The 18,121-nt window shown below is 43.8% G+C and overlaps 1 protein-coding gene across 2 annotated transcripts in view; it reads right to left on the bottom strand.

The window, feature by feature from the left end:
• The window catches only part of ACSL1 (acyl-CoA synthetase long chain family member 1), a 47,276-nt gene extending 30,834 nt beyond the window's left edge, over window positions 1-16,442 (bottom strand). For both annotated transcript variants that reach the window (XM_060246457.1, XM_060246456.1), the window contains exons 1-2: window positions 16,341-16,442; window positions 4,894-5,128 (exon numbers count right to left, since the gene is read on the bottom strand). In XM_060246457.1, coding sequence (XP_060102440.1) covers window positions 4,894-5,112 — 219 coding nt within the window. In that variant the 5' untranslated portion in view covers window positions 5,113-5,128; window positions 16,341-16,442. The remainder of the gene's footprint in view (window positions 1-4,893; window positions 5,129-16,340) is intronic.
• Window positions 16,443-18,121: the final 1,679 nt, after the last annotated feature.

Raw genomic sequence — 18,121 nt, 5'->3', positions numbered from 1 at the left:
AAAAGAAGTTCTTGAATGTGGGGTGGGTGGGAAGTCTGTCAGTGAATGCTGCTGGCTGGAGGGAATTATTGGGCTTATATCAGCAGCACCCCATCCCAACCAGTCATATACAAGTTACCAGCCACTTATTTTGGTTAATAACTGAAACCAAGGAATTACCAAACCTTAGTAAGCCAACAGCTATGGAAATAGCATTAGTATTACAGAAATAAACACCACACAGAGTTTGTGAATATCATCATTCCAGTTGCAAAACCATTAACTTGGTCCCAGATAAAACAATTTATAGAGGGAAGAACAAAGATTTCTCCCCAGTTGCTTCTTGCCTGCGAAAAAATGTGCCCAGCACACAGGGCTCCATCCTATACTTTTAGTATCTTGAAAGTATTTCAACAACAGCAAGCTTGCTGCTGCACAATGAAGAGGCAGGTCTAAATCAGTTCCCAATGGGTTTTAATTCACATTCTAATCGACATGCTGATATTACTGTAAACAACAAGCAGACACTGGTTTGCATTTAAATATATCTGTCATACTTAAAACCCTGATTAGGCAGCTACATTACGTTATACATTGTAAGAGGCAGGTGTTTTTGCTTGGTGCTCCTTCCACATGCAGAAATCATTTGTTTTGAATATCAAGGCCTAGAAATTTCTCAAAAGAGCTGGAAGTCAGACAGCACCGTGTTTCTCTATGAAATCAAAAGTTAATCTCATGCTAAGTTATTAGAGTCATGTTTTTAGAATTCAACACACTGGGAGTGGCCATACAGGAGAATGGGTCAACGAGTGCCCTGGTGAGATACAGGATGGTGTTACCTGGATCTTAATTTATTTTATTTATTTATTACTTTAAATTTCTCTCCTGCCCTCTCCACAAGCGGACTCAGGGCGGCTAACATTCATTTTTACAAATTAACCAATAAAAAGTTACAGTTTAAAATTAGTTAAACATTTCATTTCATAGGGCTGTATCACTACAATATAATACAATATAAATGGTGATCATGGTACGCTATAATGATGTCGGGTGGCAGCTCTCTCCCGGTTAGATCTCGAAGGTTGAAACAGTTTGGTCTTACAGGCCCTGCGGAAAGTAGAGAGATCCCACAGGGCCCTTATGGCCTTCGGGAGAGCATTCCACAATTCTGGTGCTGCCACCAAGAAGACCCTAGCTCGCGTCAACCGCAACCTAGCCTCCTTTGGTCCAGGGATGGACAATAGATTTGTTGTCCCTGAACACAGTGCTCTCCGGGGAACGTGTGGAGAAAGGCAGTCCCATAGATAGACAGGCCCCTGACCATAAAGGGCTTTAAAGGTCAATACCAACACCTTGAAACGGACTCGGAACACAATAGGTAGCCAGTGCAGCTCTCTCAGCACTGGCCGAATGGGCTTCCACCGAGGGAGCAGGGAGCCCCATTAGCAGTCGTGCCGCAGCGTTCTGCACTAGCTGTAGTTTCCAGGTCAGTGCCAAGGGTAGCCCCATGTAGAGAGTATTACAGTGATCTATTCTTGAGGTGACCATAGCATGGATCACCATTGCTAAGTTGTTGCGCTCCAAGAAAGGGGCCAACTACCGCACCCGCTGAAGATGAAAAAAGGCGGATCTATTAGTGGCTGCTACTTTGGCCTCCATTGTAAGAGAGGACTCCAGGAGCACACCTAAGCTCTTGACCTTAGGGGCCGGTATAAGCGACACCCCGTCAAGAGCCGGCAGAGGGATCTCCCCCCCTGGACCACCCTGGCTCAGATAGAGAACCTCCATCTTCGTCGGATTCAGCTTCAATCGACTCAGCCTGAGCCAAGATGCTACGGCTTGAAGAGCCAGGTCTAGATATTCTGGGGTACAGTCGGACTGACCACCCATCAATAGATAGAGCTGGGTCTCATCTGCATATTGGTGACATCCCAGCCCATACCTCCTGACAATCTGGGCAAGGGGGTGCATATAGATGTTAAATAACATCGGGGACAGAACCGCACCCTGTGGCACACCACATATAAGTGGGTGCCTTTGGAATGATTCCTCCCCTATCACCACCCTTTGTCCCCGATCTTGGAGAAAAGAGGCCAACCACTGTAAGGCAGACCCCTGAATCCCCACGTCGGCAAGGCGTTGGCAATGACTTCTTGTATGGTCACCAAACCTTTTACTATATGCAGCAAACTTCTTTAAAAAAGGAAAGATACTGGAAGGAGATACATGGAAAAATGCAGAACTTATTAAAATCTAAATTCCTTATGGAAGCTAAGAATATGTTATTAGGTATACTGCCTAATAAACTACCAAAAAAATTGGAAGAGATATTCAAATATATGGTGACAGCAGTTAGAATTATCTATGCAGTTAAATGGAAATTAGACATCTGACCAAGTTTAGAAGGATGAGAATATAAACTTGCCAACTATACTGTAATGGTGAAATTAACAACCTATTTGAGAAACAGATAAATTGTGAAATCTGAGGAGAGATGTTGTGTGTATTATGCAAGCAAGAGACAGATTTAAACTGAGAAAGTTTAAAAATTGTATACAAATGTACTGCAATGCTGAAGCAGAATGAGAAGTTGTGAATAGAAATGTATAAGTAAGTGGATTTTGAGCAGAATCATTTTTATAATAAATTCTCCTTTGTAGTTTTATATATTAAAAGTAGCTGCAAAATAGCTCAGTTATGAAATTTGAAATGTTAAATATAAAAGTACTCCAAAAGTAGTAAGGAAAGTTGTACTTTATAGTACAACTTTGTACTCTTAAAAATTATAATGAAGGGGATGTTGAAGAGAAACTTTTACTGCTTTATACACTAATATATAATTGTCTTTGATATATATAATTATGTTATGTAATCCCTCTTCTCCCTGTTGTATCCCCTCTATACCATTATTTTGTTTTCAAAAAAATCCAGGTTAACACCAGTGAAGTATTTAAAGGCAGCTGGACAGGTGCCAACTACAAAAGATATTAATCTATACAGAATCACAAGAAACTTATTATAATGATACTACCCTAACAAGTATTGCTCCAGTATCTTTATCTGAACAAGAGATAGGACCACTTCTAAGTAGGTTGCTTCATATTTCATTTATTAAATTGGATTTATTAGGCCACCCTTCCCTGTAGGCAGGGCACACATGTTTTATGTGGAGTGACCAAATATCAGGAGAGATAGTAAAAAAAATGACACTGAAGCAGGTAAGTCTAGTTTTCCAAGCACATAAATTAATCACAGTGTTTTGGTATTTAAGAACAAGTTATCACAGGACCCATAGAATTAGGCCTCAATCACAGCACTGAAGAGTAATTAGGAACGTGCATCAATAGCACCAATATCATTATCAGGGGAGGGAGAGAAGAGGGGAAAGAAAATCTATTCAGATTTATTTGCAAAGCAATTCTGTCTCTGAAGCCAAGGAGCACTGAATGGAAGAAGAATCTCTCTATGAGCTGGACACAGCTTTAGGCCTACTGAAGCCTATGCCACAGGTAAGCACACTGCTGTTTCAAAATTCATTTTTGCATACATTTACTGTGACCCATCAAATGAGATCCTATTCTCAAGCAGCCTCTCATTCACGTTGCATATCTGACCTGGAGCCAATCAAGCAGATGGATAAAGATCAGCTACATGTGTCCAGGGTGGGCAGTTAGGGGTGGGGCTACATAAGAACAAGCAGGCATCTGAATAAAGTAAGAGTTGAGAGGTTTCTTTATAAATACAGCATATTGGTGAAGGGAGCTTCCACAAATACCTTGCCATACACCATCCTGCTTTAAGCACTTCTTCCAGCAGCTCATTTCTGGCACCAAAGAAAGATACATCGGAGCACAAAAGAACAAGGTGATATAAAGTGGGGAAGGGACAGGCTTTGCTCACCCTGTGCTCCGTTTCCTGTAATGAAGAATGGGCCTCCCAGTCTCTACATACACAAGAACAGATGGAAGACACTGATTTCCTGTCACCCTTATCACCTCTTGGTGCAAATGGGGCTGTAAATTGTTATCCCGTATCTCAAGCTGTACACTGAAACTATGTGCTTCCAAAGTACAGCCTGCATCAGAGGCTCAGGCTGCATTCAGTTCAAAAGCACACAGTGGTAAAGCAGGGTGAACAGGATTGTATTCTGCTTGGTCACAGCCACAGGGAGTGTGCATCTCTTCACAACTCAGAATTCCTTCAAGAAAGGAAGTCTAGGTACAGCAAGCTCGGATCATACCATACAACAGTGACAAGACAAGAGATTCATGCAGACTTAACACATAGGAAGCAAAAATAGCTTTCTGTCACCTCTGTTATTATCTGAATCCACATTTCTCCAAAGCATGTTTCTCACTTACTTCGTTGCAGAGGAAGCTTTGGTTTAGGTGTAGGTAGCATTGTACACTTGACAAATCAAAGGATGCCCTATGGCAGTTTTCTTCTGGCACTGGCTTCTCTGCTCTGCAAGGCTCCCCATTATTCCCATCCACACCCCATTCACACCTAGCAATCCTTCCTTTGAATATCAGAAGGCCTTGCCAAAGAAGAGTATTGCAAGTACACCACGGAAAAACGAGATCCATTGTGTGCAGTTGTGTTTATAGTCCCAGAACATGACCCATTTAAAGTTATGTGGATTCCAGAGCGCCAACCTCACCTCTTGTCATTTAAACTTTGTAACATCCAGCCTGATGAAGCATTCTGGTGAGCTTGAAAGCTTACACAATGTTTTGAGCCAATGGATGGTCTAATAAAAATGCATGGATCTTGCTCTTGTTTTTGGATTTTGCATGGACCAATATGGCTGTTTACAACTTTTTCAATAAAGAACCACACTGTGAAGCCTAATATACTTAATAATCAGCTATCCTAGCCTTAAAAAACAAACATTTCAGAAACAGGACTTCTTACCTCTGACTCCACTTCCACAGACTGCATGGCTAGGTCACATGGTGGTTTCAGAGCTTTAGGTCTTGTGGCATACCAGTAAGTTGTAAGTGCTGCAAAAGCACCAAATCCCATCAACGTGTTTGTTGGAAGGGTACGCATGTACTGTCTGACATCACCAAGTTCTGGCATTCGCAGATGCCTGAACAGTTCATGAGCTTGCATTGCAGTCTCTTGCAACATTGGGAACAGCGGAAATCTGTTGATTTAAAAAAAAAAAAGTGAGCACCCAATTTGATATGAAAGAAAAACTGGATTCTAAGGATTCTAAGTTCACACTGGCATAGTTGTGCTACCTTTGTGGATTTAAAGAGCACAATCAGATAACCACATCTGCCTTCCGTGTTGCAGTCGTCGGCATCCCAGTTTGCCTCACTTTGGAAGTGGAGTAATCAGGCACCAGGGATGCCAGTGCTTCCACTCCATGTTTCTGAATGTCTGCCCTCTTGCAAAGTCAAGCTGGTTGGGAACATATGAAGCTGCCTTATACTGAATCAGACCCTTGGTCCATCAAAGTCAGTATTGTCTTCTCAGACTGGCAGAGGCTTTCCAGGGTCTCAAGCTGAGGATTTTCACGCCTACTTGCCTGGACCCTTTTTGGAGATGCCAGGGATTGAACCTGGGACCTTCTGCTTACCAAGCAGATGCTCTACCACTGAGCATCTCCCCTGAGCCACTGAACCTTCCCTTCCAGTTTCCTTTTTTTCAGTCAGGTAGCAATGTTCGCATAAGTGCATAATCACCCCTGGTGCTGCCAATCACCTCAGCCAAGCAGTCACTCTGGATCGAAACTCCCCAAGGGACCTGTTTTCAAGCAACAATCCCCCCCCAATAAAACCCCCCTCTCTCTCCTGTTCCAGCACCAGAGTCTGAGAGCTTCCCATTCTTGACACAAGAATAAATGCACAGAAGTAAATGAGACTAGTCTCATGTAAATTTGTACTTTAACCCCTCCCCCACCCAATTATTACAGGGAAGACAGGCGAAGGGAAGAGGACTGAGAGGGGTCAGAGTACTTGGCAGAGAAATTGCGGAGCTGTCAAAAAAGGAGCCAGAGCTTCAGATACACCCTTATGTGCGCGGATAAGAGACAAATCAAGAAAAATAGAGAAGATGCTGCAACAATCTGAACAACTGACCGTGGGGCAGACCTTCACTGAAGGTGGTTCTGGGTGGGGTGTCTGATCAAAACTTCCCACTATTTGAACTGCCACAAACAGAAGTGCAGCCAGATCATGCCAAGCCTTCAGTGTGACTGCAGCCTAAGCTTCCCTTGAAAAGAAGATGAATTACTTTAAGTGGCTATAGCAAGCTGGAAACAAACATTGCAGCCAATACCCTTTGCTTTGATGGTGGACTCACTTGACCTAAGGTCTCAACTCAGGCCACACTAAATTACTTTTATTACTCTTATTATTACTTTGTATTTCTACATATTCTGATTTTCACTTTATTTCTAAATTTGAGATTAACCCTATACGTTTTCTTAACGACACAAAAAGCTTATTTTTTTGCTTCCACGTAATCATGACCAAGAAGAATTTTGCCATTGGTAATATCCTGTGCTTCTGGAAGAAGGAAAGTGTCAGGTTTCTCTCATCTTGGTTTGGGTCAGACAACTGCTGGCACAGCGTGCACTTTAACTGAAGTACTATCTCAGTCTGAAAACATGTTTTGAATCTCTTTGGAAGATGTGAAATCGTCTTCAGAATATCCAGATCACAAGGGGTATACAAGCAGCGGTGCTCTTCTCTCCCAGGAACACACTAAATAAGTTTGTCTGTTTCTTCTGTAAAGCAGTTTTTAAAGCACCCTAAGCTAAACGTCGGCATCCCACAGAGTTTTAGCCCAAGCTGTATTGTATATGTCATAACATACCAAAGGAGAAAACTGAAGAGCGACCACATTCCCACCAATACCTTTACATTCCTGACAGACATAAACATGGCAAAGCCACAGAGCTCTCTGTTTTAAAAAGCCTCCTGCTGCTGCCTCTGCTCAGCTGACGCTTTCTTCCACAGCCAAGGTCTCTCAGGACATTAGTCACGTGCTAAAGCATTATGGTTCCTGCCCACTAGGCCAAAGGTAACTAGCAGACATAGTCCATACTTAGCCTTGAGAGGAGGAGGGCCAATGGAAACACAGCCTGGGATCACCCCACTGCACAGAGGGTGGCAGGCAGAGGAAACAATGTCTGTCTCAGAAACTCACAACTGGCAGTGACATTCATTAATTGCTCATCAGCTCATTCCTATCTCCAGAGCACAGCTGACAAAAAACTCCTTTTCAGAGAAGAAAAAGATTTTAGTGTACAGTTGTCTGCAGAAGCTTGTGCTGTTTTTGAACGAAACATTGAAGATACAAGCAGCTTGTGTGTGTGTTTTGGGGGGAGAAGAAATGTTCAGAACTTGAGAGTGAAGAAACATCCATCCATTTTAAGTCAGGCTGTTAGGTGCTGGGATGCCCTTGGTTTAAATGTCTATTTTATTTATAAATACTCCACCTTTCTCCCCAATGTGCTTACATCATTCTCAACTTCATGTTATCCTCACAACAGCCCTGTGAGGTAGATTAGGCTGAGAATGAGACTAGTCCAAGGTTACCCAGCAAGCTTCCATGGCAGAGGGGTAATTCAAACTTAGGTCTCCCAGCTGCTAGTCTTAATACACTGTCCACTGCACCACACCATGAGGTGGTGAATGTTTTTGGGGTCAGCCCTTTTACTGCCACTACAACGTAGACAGCCAAGCAGCAAAGCACAATCAGTTGGGCCACAGGTATTACAAACAAGGCAATAATAGAAGTAATATAGGACCTAAAAGTTAGATGGAAAGCTTAAAGGGCTCAGGAAATTTAACTGTCTGAAAGCCACTTCATACTCCACCACATATGGCAATCACATTGACCGTAGTCGCTCTATAGTAATCACAAAATACAGAGGTCAGTTGTGCACCCAAACTGAACAAGACAAAGGCCAGGGAAGCATACCCAAGATCCTTTGGCACACATCCATCTGCTTTTCAAACCTGACAGCAACAAGCTTCAGCAGAACAGTGGTACGAATGATTGCTACCTAAAGTCTATGGTTCTGCACAGAGGCTTCTTAATAGGCTTTTACATGGTACAACACATTTGTCTTTGCATTGTTTGGGATACTTGGAAGCTTTCTTCAGTAAATAAAAATTAGGTTACAAATAAACATTTCAAGAAGATATATACAATGATTGATGTTCTAGTACTCCATTATACAGAAGTCACTTGCCCTTCTTTGGCATGCAGAAACCATTCTGCTATGTTTGACACAAACATTGTAAGCATTTTCACAACATTCTGTCAGCAAGATCTTTTACTGCAGTACATGACGGTACCAGAAATGCAGAAACAAATCAAACTTTTAGAGCATAACATGTGCTCATTTTCCCTTTGGATTTAAACAAACCCATTAATGTGTGCAAGAGCCCTAATCCCCATTTTAGGATGCACCTGAATTACAAACTTTCTCTCAAGTATAACTGGAAGAGCTAATTTGGCACATAAACTTCACATATCTGGATAGCCATTTGTGTAGACGAGACTATTATGGCATGCACTCCGCCAAACAACTACTATTCTTAAACTGAATCCTATACAAACTTACTTGGAAAAAACCCACTCTGCATGAAATGGAGACTTCCTTCTATATAAATGTGCTTATGAATTCACCACTAGGGTTACAGACCATCAGTGATACATTTTATGCACATTTCATGGAGACCTGAATCATCCTTTAAGTCAACAGTTCGCAGCCCTTCTATCCTCCAGAAACCTCTACATCTGTTTGAATGTGGACAAACTTCTACATGTTACAGGATTCCAGGATGCGTTTCAGTTCACATGAAGTTCCCCAATATCAATACAAACCAAGCAAAGTGTGTGAAGTCTATAACACAACTGCAGTCTCCTGTTACTACCATGCCAGACAAAGGCACCAATATCAGAAGAAGGCACAAGACCTATTCAAAGGAACGATCAGACACATTAAATAATGCACTTTCAATCCATTTTCAGTACACTTTCCAACTGGATTTTCCTGTGTGAACAGGCAAGATCCAGTTGGAATGTGCACTGAAAGTGGATTGAAAGTGCATTATTTTGTCTGTGTGATCACAGCCTTGGTTGATTGCATCAAGTGAAATGTGATGGGCTTCAGAGAAAACCAAGGCTCTTTTGGAACACAGCTGCAAAACCCCTGCATTGGGGCAATGTTGGGTGGTACCCAGGTGATACAGAACTGTATTACCTTCAGGTGGAGCACTCAAAGGGCTACCTTAGAAATCAAGCCCTGGCCATGTGCTATCTCACCTCATCAGTAAGAATGCTGCCACCACCACCACTCCCCTTGGTTCTGAGTGGCCTAGTGTGAATGTTTAGAACACAATTTGCAAAATAACTCAGAAGCTTCAGAAGAAACCTGCCAGCACCTGTATAATGTGGTGCTATGGGTAGCTCAAGAGATCTGCTATCAGCAGTTCAAGCTTGAGGTCAGCCATAATAACTAAGCGGTCAAAGCCAAACAATTGTTTCAGTACCTCATGCATCCATCTTAGACATGTAATATCTTAGAATAGTGAAGGATGGTAGCAAAGATTTTGCGCTCTAAAAACTTTTATTAATGTCAAGCTTTATTATTTTTTACAATAAAAAGATTTGGTTTTTATACCCTGCTTGTCTCTACCTGGAGGAATCTCAAAGTGGCTTACAAAATCCTTCCCTTCCCTTCAACAGGGACCTTGTGAGGTAGGCGGGGCTGAGAGAGTTCTGAAGAAACTGACAGGTCTAGGGTCCATCAATCTTAACCACTATACCACACTGTCTCTCCATTACAATCTTATCTTTTCTCCCCACACCCATGTACCCAGCTTTAATATTCTAGTTACACAACAGTCTTTTGAAAGCCTTGAACTAAAGCATCATAACCTATTAGCTGCACCCTCACATTCTCTTTACCCTTTCATAACTCCACTCCCATCTCTGTTGTGCTACATAACAGTCCCTCTCTATTTCTTCTTCAGAATTATCTCTGTTTCCACCAACTTTTCAGAACAAAGTGCTGCTATTTGCTTGTTACCCTCCCTCCCCCAACCCACTTTAACATAATATGATCAAGCAAAGTGAAACTTTTGATTGGAAGTCAACTACAGCTAATCTATTTAGCAGTCGTACTGCAGCATGCTGACAATAGTTTTGTTGTAGAGAGGTATGGTTATGTTATTTGTCCCTGAAGATCTTAAACATGGCAAGAGAACAAGAGTCAAGGCTTTACTATCCAATGAGCCAGGGGTGGCCAACGGTAGCTCTCCAGATTTTTTTGCCTACAACTCCCATCAGCCCCAGCCAGCATAGCGAATGGCTGGGGCTGATGGGAGTTGTTGGCAAAAAACATCTGGAGAGCTACCGTTGGCCACCCCTGCAATAAGCTATATAGAGTCAGGTGTGATAGATATAGATAACTTAATTGCTTCAGCTCAGCCATAGCAATCAACAAAACATGCAGTAAGCTAGGACCCAAGCAGATGTGAAGAATACTTTTACATTTTACTTTAAGTAACTGTCACTTAAAGATACAACCTCTTTAGAGCTATGACCAGGAACTGAGTGGTAGACTTCATTTACTTCATTTATTCCCCACGGTTCTCTCCAATACAGAGAAGCCCTTTAAATTGTTCTCATCTCCTCCATTTTAGCAGCTTCCACCTTTCTGTTTTCCATTTTGTCCTCACAATAACCCTGTAAAGTAGGTTAAGCACAGAGTGTGTGCCCGGACCAAGGTGAGCTTCCATGGCAGACCAGTGGTTTGAACCTGGCTCTCCCAGATCTGACGTCACACCAGCTGATATCATTGCTGAGATCACTGCTGCCGTGGCCGTGGTCCACGTGAAATGGCCTCTGAAGCACTGCCACGGGCTACTTGGTTCAGCCTGTTCTAGACCACCAGTGGCCATTCAGGGCACTGCCTACTGGGAACTTTCTCAGGAAGTTAAAGGGCCAGTCCACCCCCGATTATGACCCACTAAAATCAAGAAGCCTTGTTCTACGAAAAGGTATTGCTATAATTAAAGGTAGTAAGGAATAACTAGAAAGCTTTTTAATGAATTTTGAGGGTTTTTAATCTGGAGATTTAAGTCAATAATACATTTCCTATAATCCCTCATCCACCTTTTTTATAGCAAAAGGTTTAAACTCTTTATGCACATCTGAGACCTGGTGAAATAAATCTGTGAAAATAAAGTGCCAAGGTGCATTAATCAGCATTAATAACCCAAACAGCCTCATTTTGGCAGCAAATACTTCAGTGCTGGACAGGACTAGCACACTGTTAAAGAGGGAATCTTAGAGCTTCCATTTTGGGGACTTAATGAGGTCATCACTTTAGAGGCTAAAGAGTTTAGCAAATGTCTTTGTTGAGGGAGCTGGGCATGCACATTTTCGTCCTTCTCTGTACCATACTTATTCAGTTAATAAAATAAAACGTTATGCTTCTCCTAAACTAGCAAAAAAGCCTCTTCACCCATGCATAAGTAAAAATACTTGATCAGCCAAGATATGATCTTTCTAGCTGAACTCAGCTTAGCGGCAGACTGCCAAGCCAGCCCAACGCTGCCATTCCTAGCTCCTCCCCCTCCCTTACCAAGCACAATACCCTATTTACACAGGGCAGAATGCTCTCCTTTTGTCTGCCAATAGACAGACATCGTTCGAGGGCAACTGTCAACTTCTTCACTGTAGCGCTAGACACGAGCAGCCAATCGCTGCAGTCCCCTCCAGCTCTGCAGTTTAATTGAGAAAAAACATACACACAAAGAGTTATTGAGCAAAATCAGAATTTCTACAAACTGCAGAAAGATCAGAAATAGCGAAAGGTCAGTTCTACCCCCCCAGAGGCTACATTAGTTTAGAAGCTGCCAGATTATATTCACAGCCTCCCTCCTTGGAGCAAAACGGTTAGCTAAAATGAAAATACAGCTAACGTTATCAAGAGCCTTGCATATATTTTTGTTAAGTATTTCCTTTCTACTAAAACTTATGTTGCCACATGTTCAAAAGATTTTATAAATAAAGTCAAGCATCACTTATGACTCACATCCCAGACATTTAAGCTGCTATAAGGAAGTATTTGCTTAAACAAAGAGATTTTCTCCTCACCCATATTACTCCTGCAGAAGGTACTCCACAGTGCAAAGATCTTATTTCACAGTAAGCTTGGAAAGCACCACTCTTGCTCAACTGTAGGGGTGCATAGCATGAGTCCCATTTACGAACACTGTTTTGACAGAGATACATGAATCAGAGTAACACTCAATTCAAGCCAGTAGTTATGTAATAGAAAATGACCAAGATTTCAGTTCCTCAATTTGGAAAGCTGGAACAGCAACAGAACCCTTCCTGCAAGCGGACAGCCGTCAATGATTTGACCCAGCCAAACCTTTCATTTTTAGTTCTGATAGCTCATGAGTAGTGATCAGAATGCAGAACTAGGTTCTGGGAAACCCATACCCACTCTGCCAAGGAAACTAATTGAGTGACCTTGGGCTACTCACATACTCTCAGTCTAACCTACCACACAGGGATCTTGCAACAATTTTTTAAAGGGGGGAAGGAGGGGGGAATGCTGAAAGCCACTGTGGGTCTCTGTAGGGGAGAAAAGTGTGGCATAAATAAACAAACTTTGTATTGTGATGTTGCACAGAAATGCTTATGCTTCTACAGACCACTAGACCAGTAAGACTCAAAGCTCAATTAAAGCCCAATAGTGCCAGCCACTGTTCCCAGAAATATTCTACTTGCTTAACAGTCACTAGTCTTCTTGCACTCAAAGTACTTGCAAAGCACATCCGCTTTCAAAGCCCAATTACATTCCAGGCAATAGCAGTATTCTGTCATTCCTATACAACATTCTAACGCTACTTATGAAGTTCATCTTAACCACTAATCAAGGCAGCTAGGCTTTGTACCACTTAAGCTGGCACACCAAATCTATGTGTGCAATTTCAACAAGCATCATGATTCATGAGGCATTCTGACAAGGGGTTATTCTCACAAGATCTCACATTGTGCAAGATCCCTTGCCAGTGAAAGTGTTACAAGAATCACCCTTCAGGCTTTGTTTTAGGCTTTAGGTTGGTTTTAAGGTGTCAATGCTTTTTAATGTTTATTTCATTGAAAAATGTTTGAAGAAATATTAGATGTTGAATGTTACAACTACCATCATACCTATCTAAGGTTAGAACTATAATCCATGTACAGAGAAGCCTTTAGTTGTCCCATGGACTTTCTCAGTACCATTTATGACCAGTTCAGATACAAGCTTTTTATTTTGAACACCTGGAGAATGCACTGGACCTCACTTCAAGGAAAAAGGAAGAGATGAGCCTGACTTCATTTCTTATAACCTTCCCAGTCAAACAAAATCAAGTGTTGCTTCCAATGTGTTTAAGTGTTTGAACAATCAGACCTTGGCAGCACATTACTTCCAATGAATTAAGCATCAAATTACATTCTAAAACCAACATATGAGCAACACCTTATTAGAAGCAGACAAACGTGACTTTAAGCAAGTTTGAGAAACCAGCACTGTGAAGCTCACATCAGAGAGAGCACCATCAGTGGGGACAAAACCATCTTGTTGTTGAAATAATTCTGCAGGTTTTCTGTAAGAAGAATGTAATGTTTATAAATGGTACATGATCAGGCTTTTCCCTAACAAGCATGTGGGTAGCCATGCAGGGCATCACCCAGAAATCAAACCATTAACTTCAGTCTTACAGTGAAGCAACATTTCACAGTCTGCCATTCTCATTGAGCCTCAAGGTGGATCAGAGAAGATGTTCTCTGTGCATTTTGTTTTAGGGTACTCCTGCTGAATGAGTAACTCATTTGTAGTTTGGCTGTGGATACAGCCAAGTACCTATAATAGTACAAAAGCAAAAAGTCAGGAGCTGACCTAAGACATTTTCAGATCACTTTCAACTATTAACTATAGTTGGACTTCACCTCTCCTAACTGGGAACAGGAACATTTGGGTTTTGGTAATAATTTGCTTCAGTAGGCCTTTGGACTCCACTGTCTCCAAAGTATATAATTTAACCCTCTAATAGTTCTTAAAACATTCCTCAGTGAAATAAATGTAACAATTCCTCCTGGTAGGTGTTGATCAGAAACATTTCTAACCAAGGTTAAAGATCTGTTCAATATTACAAGAGGCTTCACTTCACAGTCCCAAGCAAGGAAGTTCTAGACATATAATGCTAGTCTTGTAAGAGCCATTCCAACTCCAGAACCACATTCCCTAAAGGCCAGCAAAGCCCCACTTTAATGTAACATTCAAAGGAGTTCCACTAAATTATCCCACCTTGCTGCAAAAGTCTCTGTCTCTGCAGTATTTTTAGGTGCACAGGAATTTACTTGGAACAGCCATTAGCCTGCTTTCATAGCTTCATTGATCCAGTCTCACCATTAATTTCAGCCAAGTTTGCAGTCTTTAACACAAGAGCGATGGCACAGTTGCCATCTCCTCCAGCCTACCACAGTTTGTCCTCTCTACTCCTCCCCACACCTGTAAAGGCTTCATAGGGGAGTGAGAAACAAAATTCTATAGTTGTACCAACAGTATTTAAGAAACAAAGGAAGCCCATGTTCAACAATACCAAAATAAAATCCTTAGGAGCAAGTACCGAAACCAAAAGTACGTAATAGGCTTGGAAATGGGATGTGGTGCACAAATCTCTCTTGAAAGAGACTGCTTAACACCACAGCCTAGTCGTCCCCCCCCCCAAAAATGATGAAGGTGAGGAAGAGAAGAGAAGCAATTCCACATTTTAGCAGCAGAATAATTAACTAGTTTAGCTGCTTGCCTCAGCTTTGGCAATAGGATCAAAGCCTCCTTTGGCTCCACTTCACACTGCTCCAGGGCAACTTCTAGAACAATTCCACCATTAGGCATATCTATACAAAACCCCAGTTCCAAGCAGCCCCAAGTTGAATTGTAGCAGCGCTGAACACTCCTGCAGGCACAACCACACCTATAATAGGTTCAGAGGGTAGCCCTGTTGGTCTTCAGTAGAACGGCTAGATTCAAATCCAGTAGCATCCTAGAGTCCAATAAGATTTTCAGAGTATGAATTTCCAAGAATCAAAGCTCCCTTTATTTGGAACTAGGTGTATACCTACCTGTGTTAGTGTAAATGCACTTCCCTACAGAGCTGTTCAACTCCAACTCCATCTCAGCTAGTATGTAAGATGAGAGACCACTTAAGCAAGGAAAGGAGGGCCCTGAAACCCCCTAAGAAATCGACCGGGAACAGGAAGTGGGCTGCAAACCTGGACTCCTTTTCTGGCCAGATAGCATGTCACCTCTCTTTCAGGTGTTGTTCCACAGACATACTCCCAAGACAATGAGAGTCGTTTTGAACAAAGATTATCTCCCCGGATCAACAAGGCTACCCCAAATACAGCAAACCAATGTCAAGCTCATTTTCACTCCCTTTCAGAAAAAAGGCAAGTCTGCCTTCGCCTTGGAGCACTCCAGGAGCATCCAGAGCAGCAGACTCCAACCTTCCCTGTCTGGCTGCCCTCAGCCCATCACCAAAACAAACATTTCTGAGAGGTTTCACCGCACGTCTTCCTTTCTTTCCCTTCCTTCTCCATAATTTCGGCTTTTTTAAAAAAAAGTTTTTTTCTCCTTTGAATGGTGATAACTAACATCTCCTGCCTCTAACCCACCTCAGGCAAGCGTCACAACACCCCCCCCCCAAAGGAGAGGTGCGAACCCCGCGATGACTACAGCCCCTCGCCCCAATCAAAAAGCCCACCATCCCCACCACCTCAGGCCCCCACAGCAAGGGGGCGAGGAGAGGGAAAGGGAAGCCGCCGCTGCTGCCCCCCAGAAGCTCCCCACAGCACACCTTCCTTCCAGGGCCGGCTCCTCTCCCCACCGCGCAGAGAACAACGATCCGAGGTTTTACTGCAGCAGCAGCGCTCGTCTAAAGCCCCAGGAACAGGGTGGAGAGGCAGCTCGCTCGCTCGCTCGGCAGGGCCTCTGCGTAAAAACAACAACCATCGTCATCCACCGAAGGCTCCATCCAGCTTCCTTTCCCCGGACTCGGCTTCCCGCCCTCTTTTTTTCCCCCGCGGCTGCAGCTCAGGCCGCTCGCCGAACCCATCCGCCCGGCTGCCTGTCACGCACACGCACACCCCACGGCGGGAGCAGGAGGGCAGCGGCGGAAAGAGCTACATCGCAGCCTCTCTGCAGACGGCCGAGACCCAGCGCCGCCGCCGCCGCCGCCTCCCCGACCCGCAGGCAGCCAGGCTGACCCACCACCACGACAGCAGCAGCAACGACGACGGCAAACCGCCGCTCCCTCGCTCCCACCCACCTGCTTTCTTCTCGCCTCCAGGCCTTTCTCACCGCAGCCAGCTACTCTGCAGCGGGAGCGCCCGGCCGCTCCTATTTAAGCCGCCCGCAAAAAAAAAAAAGAGAGCGAGAGAAAGAGAGGGTGGGTGGGGAGCGAGAGCAGCCGCCGCAAGAGCCAAGCGTGGCTGCGTAGTGTCGCGCCCGCCTTTCCTGTCAAAGGGATTGGGAGGCGCTAGGACCCGGCGAGACGGTGGGCCTGCGCTGTTTCACCCGGCGCCCGCCGCCAATAGGAATCGAGGTGGGGAGGAGAGGAGGCGGAGAATGCAAGATGCGCCACGGCGGAGCAGCGCTGGGTGCTCCTGCGTGTGTTCTGGCGGCCCTTGAATGGACTGGCGGGACGGTGCTCTGCACCGGCTCAGAAGCTCTGTGTTGCTGCATCACATATTTGAGGAAAGGGACTCCGGCCGGGGTGGGAAGCAGGTAACAACACCAGGTTTTTCGGATTAAATTAAAACAGGAGTTTTGAGGCAGTTTAAAGACTAGCGGCGTTTATTCCAGTAGAAAAGAGCAATGGACCAATTTCGCACTAGACCTTTAATCCTGGTTTAGCCCTGTCCCCAAACTGATATTCTACACTTTAATAATAGAATCAGAGAAACCAGCTCTTATCATTCTATGGTTTTAGTGCAGAATGTCAGCACGGGGTCAGGGCTAAACCAGGATTAAAGGTCTAGTGCGAAATTGGGCCAAAAGTCAACCTTAAAGACTGACAACATTTGTGGCAGGGAATGAGTAGTAGGTCTGTGGCTGCATCCATATGTTTGGATATTGTGCCATATAGTGGAGCCCCGTGGCGTAGAGTAAAGCTGCAGTACTGTGGTTGAAACTCTGTGCTCACGACCTGAGTTCGATCCCGGTGGAAACTGGGTCAGCTCCAGGTTGACTCAGCCTTCCATCCTTTCGAGGTCAGTAAAATGAGTACCCAGCTTGCTTGGGGGGAAAGTGTAGATGACTGGGGAAGGCAATGGCCAACCACCCTGTAAAAAGTCTGCTGTGAAAACGTGATGCGACGTCACCCCAGAGTTGCAAACTACTGGTAAGCAGTAGGCTTAGTCATTCACAACTGGCTTTTCTTGGACTCAAGATGAATGGTTGCTATAGGGCAAGGATATAGGGTTGCCACGTCCTGGTTGGAAAATAGCTGGAGATTTTGGGAGTGGAGCCTCAGGAAGGCTGGGTTTGGGGCATAATAGAGTCCAACTTCCAAAGTGACCATTTTTTCCAGGTGAATTGATCCCTGTTGTCTGGAGATCAGTAATTATGGGAGCTCTCCAGCTACCACCTGGAGCTTGACAGCCCTACAAGGATAGCATTCAATCGTGTAGATGTGTAAGATTTCTTACACATGGGTTGCTTGCCCTGTCTAGGAAGCTATTGGGAAACAGCCCCCCCCCCCCCCGATGCTTACATGCTGCTTCTGGCTTTTACTTATAATTCCTGCAATATTTCTCAAAAATTTTACCTGCAGTATTTTGAGAACAATTGTAGTTAATCCGGGGTGGTACTCATGTGGATGGGGAAGTCCAGATCTTCCTAGTTTTGCCCCCATCGCCTACCACCACCACTGTACAGCTCTTTTGGTTTAAAAATGGCAATTATCATTGTGTTGTGCTGCATCACATCTCTAGCCTCCCAGATTTCAATTATTAAAAAGTAAATCTTGTGTCCCCTTTTGTTGCAGAGATGTGCCTTTCCTTTTATTAGAGAGCCAGTTTGGTGTAGTGGTTAAGTGTGCGGACTCTT

The sequence above is a fragment of the Heteronotia binoei genome, chromosome 9 (assembly GCF_032191835.1).
Source record: "Heteronotia binoei isolate CCM8104 ecotype False Entrance Well chromosome 9, APGP_CSIRO_Hbin_v1, whole genome shotgun sequence".
Classification (NCBI taxonomy): Eukaryota; Metazoa; Chordata; class Lepidosauria; order Squamata; family Gekkonidae; genus Heteronotia; species Heteronotia binoei.
The sequence above is the reverse complement of the archived record's forward strand: the minus strand, read 5'-3'. Positions and strand labels throughout refer to the sequence as shown.